General features: G+C 49.1%; 1 protein-coding gene across 1 annotated transcript in view; it reads left to right on the top strand.

Annotated features, from left to right (window-relative positions):
* Plcg2 (phospholipase C gamma 2) overlaps positions 1 to 12,030 on the top strand; it is a 123,243-nt gene that overhangs the window by 77,983 nt on the left and 33,230 nt on the right. The window contains exons 14-21 of the mRNA XM_038312744.1: positions 48 to 216; positions 1,474 to 1,578; positions 4,103 to 4,192; positions 4,635 to 4,810; positions 4,909 to 5,109; positions 6,879 to 6,998; positions 9,098 to 9,278; positions 9,655 to 9,726. Of these exons, the coding sequence (XP_038168672.1) occupies positions 48 to 216; positions 1,474 to 1,578; positions 4,103 to 4,192; positions 4,635 to 4,810; positions 4,909 to 5,109; positions 6,879 to 6,998; positions 9,098 to 9,278; positions 9,655 to 9,726 (1,114 nt within the window). The remainder of the gene's footprint in view (positions 1 to 47; positions 217 to 1,473; positions 1,579 to 4,102; positions 4,193 to 4,634; positions 4,811 to 4,908; positions 5,110 to 6,878; positions 6,999 to 9,097; positions 9,279 to 9,654; positions 9,727 to 12,030) is intronic.

A 12,030-nucleotide genomic window follows, 5' to 3' on the forward strand; every position in this document is an offset into this window, starting at 1 on the left:
TTCCTGCTTCCTGTCTCCTGGCCTACTCTGTCCTCTGCCCCCTGCAGCTTCCCCGTGATCTTGTCCATTGAGGAGCACTGCAGTGTGGAGCAGCAGCGTTACATGGCCAAGGTGTTCAAGGATGTGTTAGGAGACCTGCTGCTGACGAAGCCCACGGAGGCCAGCGCTGACCAGCTGCCCTCGCCCAGCCAGCTTCGCGAGAAGATCATCATCAAGGTAGGTATGCGTGTGGGAGCCGTTGTCTACCGGGGCGGGGGGTGGGGGCATCCACAAGGACCCAGTGCCAGACTCGGGTCTCGCCTTCTTTACCTTGTCCCTGATCTTGGGCCAAACCTTGATCATTTAACCTCTTGATGCCCCTGTGTCCTTCTGGTCATGGTGTGTGTGTGTGTGTGTGTGTGTGTGTCTGTGTGTGTGTGTGTGTGTGTGTGTGTGTGATATTGAACCTAATTACCTTGTTACCTCAGTAACAAGGAACAGCTGTGAGCGGGTACGTGCAGCATGCTTGGCACCAAGTTCATCCTCTCAATTCTAACTCGGGAGAGGGGGTGAGTTCCAGCCAGCCTGGGCTACCTAGTGAGACCCAATTTTAGAACAAAAACAAATGGAACTCATCCATTCTTGGGTAAACCTCACCAGGCCTGATGTGAGCCAGTCTTGCGTGAGCATTGGAGGGGTTCCAGTGGCCCAGGTCCCATTCCTGCCCTTGGGAGCTCTCAGACTATGTGGGGTATGGATAGCTGCTTAGCAGGGTGTGAGTGGCAGCGGGAGGCTGAGACTGGTGTTCCTGTTCTGTGGAGGGGATGCATGATTTTATCTGCCCTCGGGAGCTTCAGCCTTTGCATATTTGTGTTAGTGTAAAGAGAGCAGATAAATAGTGGAATAAAGCATGCATGAATTTATATTCCTCATAAGAGGTAGACTATTCTAGGAGCTTTGGGCTTGGTTCCCAAAGGGCTTTGGGGACCAAGGATGCTAACATCCTCCTGTCTCTACAGGGCAGAGGTTTTCAGTGGGGCTTCCATAGACCCCCCCCCCCCGCCCCCAGAAGCGAGAGTTAGAATTTAGCAAGGGGGAAGGGACATGGGAGTTTGGATGGGGAAATACTGCATCTTATTGACCTACAAGTGTCAGTAACATTTTTCCCCCTTTTCACTCAGTCCCCACCCTCCCTTCAAGCCCATTCTAAAGCATAAGAAAACAGAAGCGTGACTCCTGCTGGAAACGAGGCAGGGATGGGAAGGGAGAGGGATGGCCTAATTTTAGACTGAGTGGCAAGCAGGGTACCCCTGAGGGAGGAGAGGTCTCCAAGAATGGAGCTGAGATTACAGGGAATGCTGAGCCACCAACGGATCTGAGGTAGCAGAGAGCAGGTGCATGCTGGGTGGCTGGTGGCGGGTGAATTCTTGCGGCTCAAAGACTCCGAACTTGGGTCTTTAGCGAGGAGGGCTGTGTGAACTTTCTCCCCTTCAGCATAAGAAGCTGGGCCCCCGAGGTGATGTCGATGTCAACGTGGAGGACAAAAAAGATGAGCACAAGACCCAGGGGGAGCTGTACATGTGGGACTCCATTGACCAGGTGGGCCTGCCTCCTCCCCCCCCCCCCCCCCCCCCCGTGCCCCCAGAGCGGTTGGTACTGACTCTCAGCTGTCTGGGTTTCTCTGCCCCCACCCCAGAGCTGTGGGTGCCAACTCTCAGCTGCCTGGATCCCCCCAGCCCCCTCAGAGCTGTGGGTGCCAACTCTCAGCTGTCTGAGTCCCCCTCACACAGAGCTGTGGGTGCTGACTCTCAGCTATCTGGGTCCTCCTCACACAAGAGCTGTAGGAGCTGAGTCTTAGCTGTCTGGGAGCTGTGGGTGCTGACTCTCAGCTGTCTGGGTCCCCCTCACACAGAGCTGTGGGTGCTAAGTCTCAGTTGTCCTAGGCGCTTGCCATAAAGTCTGGCACTATCCCTGCCTTTGCCCTGTGTGGAGCTGTTTGTCTTGTCTTTTTACTGCATTATAATGTCTTCAAATAACTTCTTATTCAATTTAATATGCACTTAAACACAGACCAACACAGAAGACTGCCATACACCCTAGACTCATGACTCTCAGGACGCATCACGACTGAGTGTCCTTTACCCCTTGTTCTGCCTTGGTCTTGTAGGGACCTTTCCCAAACAGGAGCATCTGCTGTAACCACAGCAACCAGAACATCCGCAGTGCTGTGACACTGTCAGCTTGCCGTGGACCGTATTTCTGCTTCACCCCTTGCCCGCTGTGTTAGGTAGTCATTCGTCACAGTGACCAAGTGCCCTTCTGAGAAAGCTGCTAGGGGAAAAGAGGGGTTCTTTTGGCTCTTGATCTTGGAGGTTTCAGTCTGGACCACTTGCTTCTTTCTGTGTTACTTCCCTGTTGGTTCATTGTGAGGCAGAGCATTCCGATGGGGGATGTGTGGAGGAGCCATGTGGCTCGCCTCGTGGTGGTGGGAGATGATAAGGGATAAGAGATCAGCCCTTTAGAGGCATGGCCTCAGTGGCTCCTCCTTCAGCCAGCCCAAGCTTCCAACTGTCTATTCAGTTATGAGCTTATCAGTGAATTGATTAACCCTTTCATGCAGTGGGTGCCCAAAGGCCCAGTCCTCCCCAAACCCTCTCACTTATAAGCAACCCTTTATTACAGAGTCCTTGTAGGAACAGGCTTTGGTTTGAACTATAACTTTCACTAATAATGTCCTTTTCCCAGCTTATATATTAGCAATCTCAACTTGCGGTTGCCTTCTGATCGGAAATTGTTCTACCCCAGATCATCATCATCTTTATTATTATTATTATTATTAATTATTATTATTATTATTATTATTGTTATTATTGTTATTTGTGGTGGAGTAAAAATTTCAGGCTTTAATGCTTCTTCCACACCTCCTGGCACCCAGATTCCCTTGAATTTATCCCATGTCCATTCTAGTATCCTATAAATGAAATGAAATAGAAAATAAATATGAAATAGATAAAATTTAAGTAAATCAGAATGAAATGTCACATACACACCATGGAGTCTAATTCAGCCTCTAAGAATGAAATTATAGCATTTACATCTGGAGATTGGGATTTTAAGAGATAAATAAGAATATTGATGCTTTATCTCATATATTTTTAAACTTGAGAGTTTTAGAAATACTTATATATCTGGCAGCTGGAGAGATGACTTGGGTGGTTAATAACACTTGCTCCTTTTCCAGAGTACATAAGTTTGGTGCCCAGCATCCAAGTTGGGTGGCTCACAACCATCTGTAGTTCCATCTCCAGGGGATCTGCTGCCCTCTCCTGGCCTCCATAGGCACTGCATTCATGTGGCATACACAAACACACACACACATGCACACACACACACCAACCAACCAACAAAAAAACCCTTTCAAAATATATTTATTTACTATGTATTTATTACATATAACCATGTAAATACAAACACGTTTAGACTTGCATAAGTGTTTCCTGTGTGGGAGTGATGTAGAAGTAGACGAGACCCTATTTGAAACTTGCTGTGTAGACCAGGCTGGTCTCTAACTCACAGAGATTCACCTGCCGCTGTGTGCTGGGATTAAAGATGTACACCACCATGTCCAGCAAAACCCATAATTCTATACAATAATTTAAAACAATTGGTGAAATGTAAACATGTTGTTAGGTCAGTTGGCTGGAATGATCCAGAAAGGCTTCCAGAGCAGGTGAAGGGCTGTGGATGCAGCTCCGTGGCAGAGCCTTGCCTAACATGCACAAGGTCCTGGGTTCGATCCCCAGGACCGAGGGAAAGTTAGGTGAATTGGGAAAAGCTATTCACGAGGTGGCATAGTCTCCTCTTCCCTGAACAAAACTGCAAACTGGCAGCGCAGCAGAGACTCCTTATTCCCGCCTGCTCCTAGACGCTGATTTAAAAAGTCCTGAGAAATCCTTAGAATCCAGAAGTAGGTGTTTTAAAGAGCAGATCTCATAAAAATCATCATAAATGTGAAAACTGGGGCAGGGCAGTCCCCAGTGAATGCTGGGGTGATGTCCCGCAGGTCCCTAGAGTCAATAGGGCTGAGACCTTGGGGGAGACTAACGGCAGCCTGGCTCTCTAGAAATGGACTCGCCACTACTGTGCCATCGCTGACGCCAAGCTGTCCTTCAGTGACGACATTGAACAGACAGTGGAGGAGGAGCTGGTTCAGGTAGGTGCCCTGACCTTCTGGAACTGGGCTTGTCCTCAGAGAATCCCCACCTGGAGACTTAGTGTATGACTTAACATATCTGGGCTGGCCAAGCATCCTCATCCTGAAGGAGTGACTGCTTTGAGTAGCCGAACTTAACTAGCTCTTCCTGATTGGCTAGCTGGCCCTAGGGCTTAACCAATAAGATTCAAGGTTCTTTCCTGCTCCCTATAGGGCCTGACTGGCCAAAGATCTAGGACCAGTGTTCCCTGGGGGAGGTGATGGACCCGCCCCCTGCTCTGCCCTGCAGCTGCTGCCCATCTTTGGGCTTTTCTTGAGTCCAGCCCAGCGTGAGCTCAGGCTTCTCTGGTCGTTAGGACTCCTGGAAACGACCATCAATGAGGAGTTGTCAGGAGAGGGCACTAGGCGCTGTCACAAGCTATAATGATTCCTTATGGTTCAGGACACTCCTCCCACGGAGCTGCATTTTGGGGAGAAATGGTTCCACAAGAAAGTGGAGAGGAGGACCAGCGCGGAGAAGCTGCTGCAAGAATACTGTGCCGAGACGGGGGCCAAGGACGGCACCTTCCTGGTGCGGGAGAGCGAGACCTTCCCCAACGACTACACCCTCTCCTTCTGGTAACGCCCCCTTCCTCCGAGACTGGTGGGCTGGAGGTGGTGTGGTCAGGCTGCTGTCTTGCCTGGCTCTGATGACATCCCTGTCCTGTTCCCGACAGGCGGTCTGGCCGGGTGCAGCACTGTCGAATCCGGTCCACCATGGAGGGTGGGGTCATGAAGTACTACCTGACAGACAACCTCACGTTCAACAGCATCTACGCCCTCATCCAGCACTACCGTGAGGCACACCTACGCTGTGCAGAGTTCGAGCTTCGGCTCACCGACCCAGTGCCCAACCCCAACCCACATGAGTCCAAGCTGTAGGTTCTGGGATTGGGTGGGAGGTACCCCACCCACATGGGTCACACCCACCAGGTTCCTATATGGGGTTCTCATTCCCAGGAGCCCATTCACTTTGGCCCTGTGGGACATTTGGATTCCTGGGGACCACCATGAGTCCTCTTCCTGCCAGCCAGACTTTGGTCCCATTCTCTTTCTCCTCTCTCTTGCTCGCTCTTTAAAATACTTATTTTATTTATGTGTATGTGTGTGGGGGGTCTATGTGTGGTATTTGCATGTGCAGTACACATAGAGGCCAGCAGAGGGGGCTGGAGCCCCTGGAGCTAGAGTTATACGAGGTTGTGAGCTGGCTGACATGGATCCTGGGAACTGAACTCAGGTCCTCTTGCAAGAGTAGTATGACTCTTTTTTTTTTTTTTAAGTTAAAAAGTTATGAGTAGTTTTGCCTGCATGTGTTTATGCGCACTGTGTGTATATGATGCCCACAGAGGCCAGGAGAACGTGTCAGATCCCGTAGACCTAGAATCACAGACCGTTACCAGCCACTGTGTGGGTGCTGGGAACATAACTGGATCCTCTGCAAGAGCCATTAGTGCTCTTAATTGCTGAGCCATCTCTCCAGGCCCCATTATGTCGCTGTTGTTTTTCAAGGCAGTGTTTCTCTGTGTAGCCCTGACTGTCCCAGAACTCGCTCTGTAGACCAGGCTGGCCTCGAACTCACAGAGATCCACCTTCCTCTGTCTCCTGAGTGCTGGGATTAAAGGCGTGCACCACCACTGCCTGAATTTTTTTTCTCCAGCCCCCACTTTCTCTTTTCTTTTCTCCTCTCCATGGCTTCCTCTCCCTTCCCTCTCTTTCAGCACCCTGAAGTCTGGGGCTCTGATTTCAGAGGCTGGGTTGAGCCTTCTGTGTCTGTGCTTGTCAGGGCTCCTTCTTGTGGTCAAAGGGAACCGAAGAGCAATCACGAGGGCCTGTTCTTGTCGTTTCTTTATCCACTAAGGCGCATTGCAGGCCATGCCTGGCAAAGAGGTTAACACAGTCCAGAAATGCAAGGAATATCTTTAGGCAGGTGGCCGCTAACATTTTTGTTTTGGAGGAAGCCGGATAATTATTATTATCATTACTACTACTACTACTATTATTATTATTATTATTTTCCTATTCATACCAGTTGCCTTTCAAAACCTGTCATCTAGTATCTTTAGTAACCAAAGTCTTCCTGAACCTTCCCTGTGTTTATGTCCCGGATGACCCGAGGCACACTGTTGTAGATCTGCCAGCCTTTGGGGCTGGGCAGGTGGGCACAAATGAGAAGACTTACTCTCCTAAGTTTCGCATAGATCTCCTCATACTCCTGGTGGGGGGTCTGCCTTTCCTCCAGACATGTTGGCTCAGTCCCATAATCTCAGCTGGTTGGGAGGCTGAGCTGTAGGTAGATCTCAAGTTCAAGGTCAGCTAGGGTTATATAGCATGTCTGTAGAGAGCTTAGCAAGATCCTGCCTCAAAGGAAACAAAAAAGCATAAAGCTGAGGGTGTAGTCCGTGGGAGAGTGCTTGCCTGGCATGCATGTGACCTTAGATTAATCCCCAGTGCTGCAATAAAATAAAACAGGAAAATTGAATAGGAATCGCTGTCTTTGGAGGTGCATATGGTTGGGGAAGTCCCAGTGTAATTTCTATGTCTGTTTCCTCGGTCAGGCCCTAGGTGTCCCTGCCTGTTGATATTTTGTCTCCTGCTGGCTCTCAGCTGGGAGGTTTCTCACCAGCTTGTTGTCCTGTTCTGGGCACAGGTGGTACTACGACAGGCTGAGCAGGGGCGAAGCAGAGGACATGCTCATGCGGATTCCCCGAGATGGAGCCTTCCTTATCCGGAAGCGGGAAGGGACTGATTCCTATGCCATCACCTTCAGGTAGGTGCCACCTGTTTTAGGTAGGTAGGTGCTGTTGTATATGTGGGGGTTAGTGCTCCCCAGAGGAGGTGGGGGAAGGATAGGTAAGGGACCCAAGGAAGGGAGTTTCGGGTGGAGACAGAGCTGCTGCTTCCTGTCCTTGACCTCATTGCTAATGGTGAGGACAGCAAGAAGAAGGATCTACATACCAAGTACTAGGCACAGGCCGGGCGGTGGTGGCGCACGCCTTTAATCCCAGCACTCGGGAGGCAGAGGCAGGCGGATCTCTGTGAGTTCGAGACCAGCCTGGTCTACAAGAGCTAGTTCCAGGACAGGCTCCAAAGCCACAGAGAAACCCTGTCTCGAAAAACCAAAAAAAAAAAAAAAAAAAAAAATACCAAGTACTAGGCACAGTCTGTCTGTCTGTCTGTCTGTCTGTCTGTCTGTCTGTCTGTCTGTCTGTCTGTCTGTCGAGAAAGGGTCTCACTATGTAGCCCTTTCTAGCCTGGAACTCACAGAGGTCTGCCTGCCTCTCTCTCCCTGTGAATGCGGGGATCAAAGGTGTGTGCCGCCACATCTTTTCGATACCGGCTATTCTGACCTATGAGAGGTAATGGCTCATGGTGGCTTTGATTTTCATTTTCTTGTGTTGTTTAATATTTTCCACTGACCTGTTGCCCATTTACTTATCTTTTGGTCAATGTCTATTTAGAAACTGTGCCCATTTTCCACCAGGTGTTTTTGGTTTGCTTTTGTTGCTTTGTAACTGAGTCCCTCGAGTCCCTTAAACATCTGCACCTGAACAGATTGCCGTTCCCAGTTCAGTTCACAAACACTCGCTCCAGTTCTGTTCTGTTTGTGACCTCTTTGTGAAGATGGTTGTGTCTTGGGCTGTACAGACGTGTCTCGGTTGGATGTAATCCTGTTTGTCTGTGTTTGCTTTTGAACTCTCAGAGATCTGCCTGCCTCTGCTGTCTTTAAAGGCATACACCACCAAACTCAGCTACTGTAAGGTAATTCCAAGGTGAGGAGTGTCGCATATTTGACTTTGTTTCTTTGCTTAAAATTGCTTTGGCTGTTCGGGGTCACAGGAACAAAGTCAGTCAGCACATGCTATTTGTCCGTATTTGTAGTGTGGCGTTTCGGCTCATGTATGCACTAGTCATGACAACCCTGGGGTAATTAGTGTGTTCATTGCCTTAGAGTTCTGAGAGTCCTGTCATTTCTTTATGGTGTATATATGGGGAAGGTTCTTACTCTTTAAATTTATTTGTTTGTTTGCTTGTTTCTTTATTTCTGTGTGTATTTTGCTTGCATGTATATCTGTGTATCACATGTTTGCCTGGTGCCCAGGGAGGTCAGAAAGAGGGAGTCAGATCTCCTGGAACTGGTGTTAATAGACAGTTGTGAGATGCCATGTAGGGGCTGGGAATCGAACCCAGGTCCTCTGGGAGAGCAGGACCTCCCCAGTCTACATGTTCTTTGCTGTGAAATTAGGATTGAGCTCAATTTTTCTTACTCTTCTAAATTAGTAAGACTGAGGAATCTGTCGCCTGTCCTGTTTTGAATCTTTTCTGCCTCATGTTTCAAACAGATGAGAAAAAAAAAAAACCCCTTAACTCTTTTTGGAAAAAGAGTCTTTGTAACTCTGGGCTACTGGGGACAAGATTTAAGGACTTGGGAACTGATGGAGGTTTTAGAGCCAGGTTCAGAAAGCAGTTTGTGGGAGGACCGTGAAGCAAACAATTTAGGGTTCACAGGCTGCATGGACCCTACTGCAGCTATGTAAGAGAAGACCACAGCATAGACTCAAACAAACAGTGAACATGGTTCAATAAAACTTTATTAAAAAAAGACAAGGGGTGCCATGTTTAGCTTGTGGGGCACCTCAATCAAGTTGATTGAAGAAGAGCTGGGTGCCGATCATTACATACGGATTCTTCCAGATCTGAACTGAAAACATCTCACTGTCTTGTGTTCCATGGGAGGACTGAATTCTGTCTATTTCAGTCCCCGTAAGGGTGAATAACAAGGTTGTGGCCGATCGGTGCTTCTTACGTGGTGGTTGTGTAGCTGCTAGCATCATTGGTTGCTAATCCTCTGTGGTCCTCCCTCTTCAGGGCCAGGGGCAAGGTGAAACACTGTCGCATCAACCGGGATGGCCGGCACTTTGTGCTGGGGACCTCTGCCTACTTTGAGAGCCTGGTGGAGCTTGTTAGCTACTACGAGAAGCATGCACTCTATCGCAAGATGAGGCTGCGCTATCCCGTGACCCCTGAGCTCCTGGAGCGATATAATATGGTAGGTTGACTCCCTTAGGAATTGAGTTAGTTATTGCACAAACTAGATTGTATATATGCAGTATGCATACTTTATCAAGCCTGTTTCCAAATTTGGGGGAACTTCTCTGAAGCTTCTTGCTTTCTCTACCTCTAAGCCAAAGGAAATTCTATGAGGTTCCAACTCTTCTTTCCAAAGAACAGGATGCCCCGAGGAAGCCTGCAGCCTGGCTGTGGACATGGGCCATTTCAGGAACCTAGGATGCCACATTTCCTGTTTGGGTGGTCCCGGGAACTGAACCCAGGGCCTTGCGCATGCCAGGCAAGGGCTTCTTCCACTGAGCCACATTCCCCGAGCCATTTCCATTGACTTTTCTTTGTTCTTTTTTGTCTTCCAGGAAAGAGACATCAACTCTCTCTATGACGTCAGCAGGATGTATGTGGACCCAAGTGAAATCAACCCTTCCATGGTAGAGCACCAGTCCCACCCGTTAGGCTGAGAGAGAGTCCCTGACCCCCACCACTGGTCTCCATAGCAGCTATAGCAGGGAGTGTTCTGGAACATCTGACCGTAACTAAAATTTCTCTTGACACATGATGATGGGCAGCCTGCCGTATGGTTCTGCAGAGGTTAATAGAATCTCACCCACACGAAGCCGTGCCTTGCTAGAATCCCGAGTTTCCGTGAACCACCTTTGGGCCAAACAGCTTCTAATTAAAAATCTTCCATAATTTTTTTTCTGCTTACTGACTGAGCCTGAGGTGTTTATGAATTATGTCTGCTTCGCTGACCTCCTTGCAAGGCAAATGCTATCTCGGATTCCCACCCTGCCTCTGTCTCATAGATTCATGTAGGTAAAGGTAGATTTTACTTTTTGCCCCTAGCTCCTCCTCACTTTGGTTCTGTCTCAAATTTAGTGGAGCGGGCGGGGTAGGGGGAGAGAACTATAGCGGGTTTTTTTTTTTTTTTTTGTCTGGTACATGATTAGGGTGCAGCTCTCGCTGGTGGGTTCTGTTGAGATCCAAGACTGCAGTTCCTTTTCTTTTTAAGAAAGAAATTCCCAACCCCTCGTGGGTGCAAATCTTGAGCGAGAAATGAAGGCGTCAGCAGGGATGTGCAGAGGTTAGCAGCAGCTTCTCAGAAGGAAGGCTGCGCCACGGTGAGACACCGCTTGCCCAGCTGTGTAGACTTTGGACATTTATCCAGCGCCCGCAGAGGAACGTTGATCTGGCCTCCATCTTCCTTACAGGGTGATGGACTCCGTTTATGCTGAAGGGCTTGCGTCTCTTTCCTTTCAAACATGACTTCACAAATCAGGGGCTACTGTCTCAAAGGAACTTCAGGCAGATGATAGGGGAGAGCAGGGGCCGTAAGAATGATGTCGCAGGCCCCACTTCCCAACCCTGAGCTGGAGATGGCACCCGAGGCCTCCTGTGTGCTAGCGAGGCAGGTGACTTATCACCCAGATACATTTCCAGTGGCACCCCCTCCTCCCGACAAGACGGTCTAGATGACTTGTCCTGGCTGACCTGGGTATGTTCTCAGATAGCACGTAGCAAGATAGCACGTGATAACATGTAAGGTGTGTTGAAGACAAGTGTCCAGCATGGTTCTAAGCACTTAGCCTTGGTTAGGTCCTCATGCCAACTCCACAAAGCAGGTACTTCTTTGGTACCCATTTTCCAGGTGAGGGAATTGAAGTTATTTAGTTATTACTGAGTTCACTGCAGGGGGCTGGATTGGAAGCCAGCTCTCTTGGCCATGTTCCTAAGTGGCCATGTAGCGGCTAACTTATTTCTCTGTAGTCCCGAGGTCCTTTCTTGCTGTCCCAGAAAAGCAGCCTCTCTCTAATGCCATTCAGTAGCACCCCTCTCTGCCACAACTGTGCCACCCTGTTACCATGAACCTGGCTCTGGCCCTCACACCCAGAACGCCCAGGGGCAGGAGAGCAAGACTAGTCAGGCCAGTGTCTAGTTGGAGTTCTCCGTGACAGAGCTTCTAGAAGCTGCATGGCCGTTTGTGGAATCTGGTAGAGGGTGGCAATAGCTCGAAGTCATTGACCTAGGCGCAGCTATTCGTTAGTCGCTTGGCCTTCGACAGGCTCTGCATCTCTCTGAGCCCCAGCTTTCTCATCTGTAAAAAGGGCACTGTAGCAGCAGCTCCCTGTTGAGGTGGCTGTGATAATTATCAGAGCCAGTGGAGGGTAAACGGTTCAGGGCGACAGCCCATAATGGCGGATGCCTAGGAAATCCAGGGTGTAGCCATTTTTTTTTTTTAAACCATCACATGAACTATTTCATTGAATTTTTTCAGGAACCCTGTGGAATATATAAAACTTTGATTGCCATTTCTGTTGGGAAATGGCAACTTAGTGGGTTCCAGCTTGCACAGACTGGAATGGGCAGAGCAATGGTTACAGCTTCCAGGTCTGAGCAGCATCTAGTCTCCCGGAAGCAGTTTTCCTGAGTCCTGTTTCCTTTAGCAGGGAGGAGAGGGAAGCTGAGGCTCTAAACGGACTGGGCAATTTTAGATCGCTCCCCATAGGTATTTCCATGCTGTGTGGGCGTTCATTCTTTTCATATGTTTACTAGTGTCAAGCAGCAGGCATCAAGAAAAGTCCTTGAAAATGTTGCCCCACATAAATCCTGTCTTTCTTGCTTTTGTTGTTTTGTTGGGGGAAGGGTGGGGGATGTTGAGACAGTCTCATTGTTTAGTTCAGGCAGGTCTTGAACTTGTGATCCTCCTGCCTCAGTCTCTCAGATACTGGAGCTAC

The sequence above is a fragment of the Arvicola amphibius genome, chromosome 15, assembly GCF_903992535.2.
Source record: "Arvicola amphibius chromosome 15, mArvAmp1.2, whole genome shotgun sequence".
NCBI classification, from domain to species: domain Eukaryota; kingdom Metazoa; phylum Chordata; class Mammalia; order Rodentia; family Cricetidae; genus Arvicola; species Arvicola amphibius.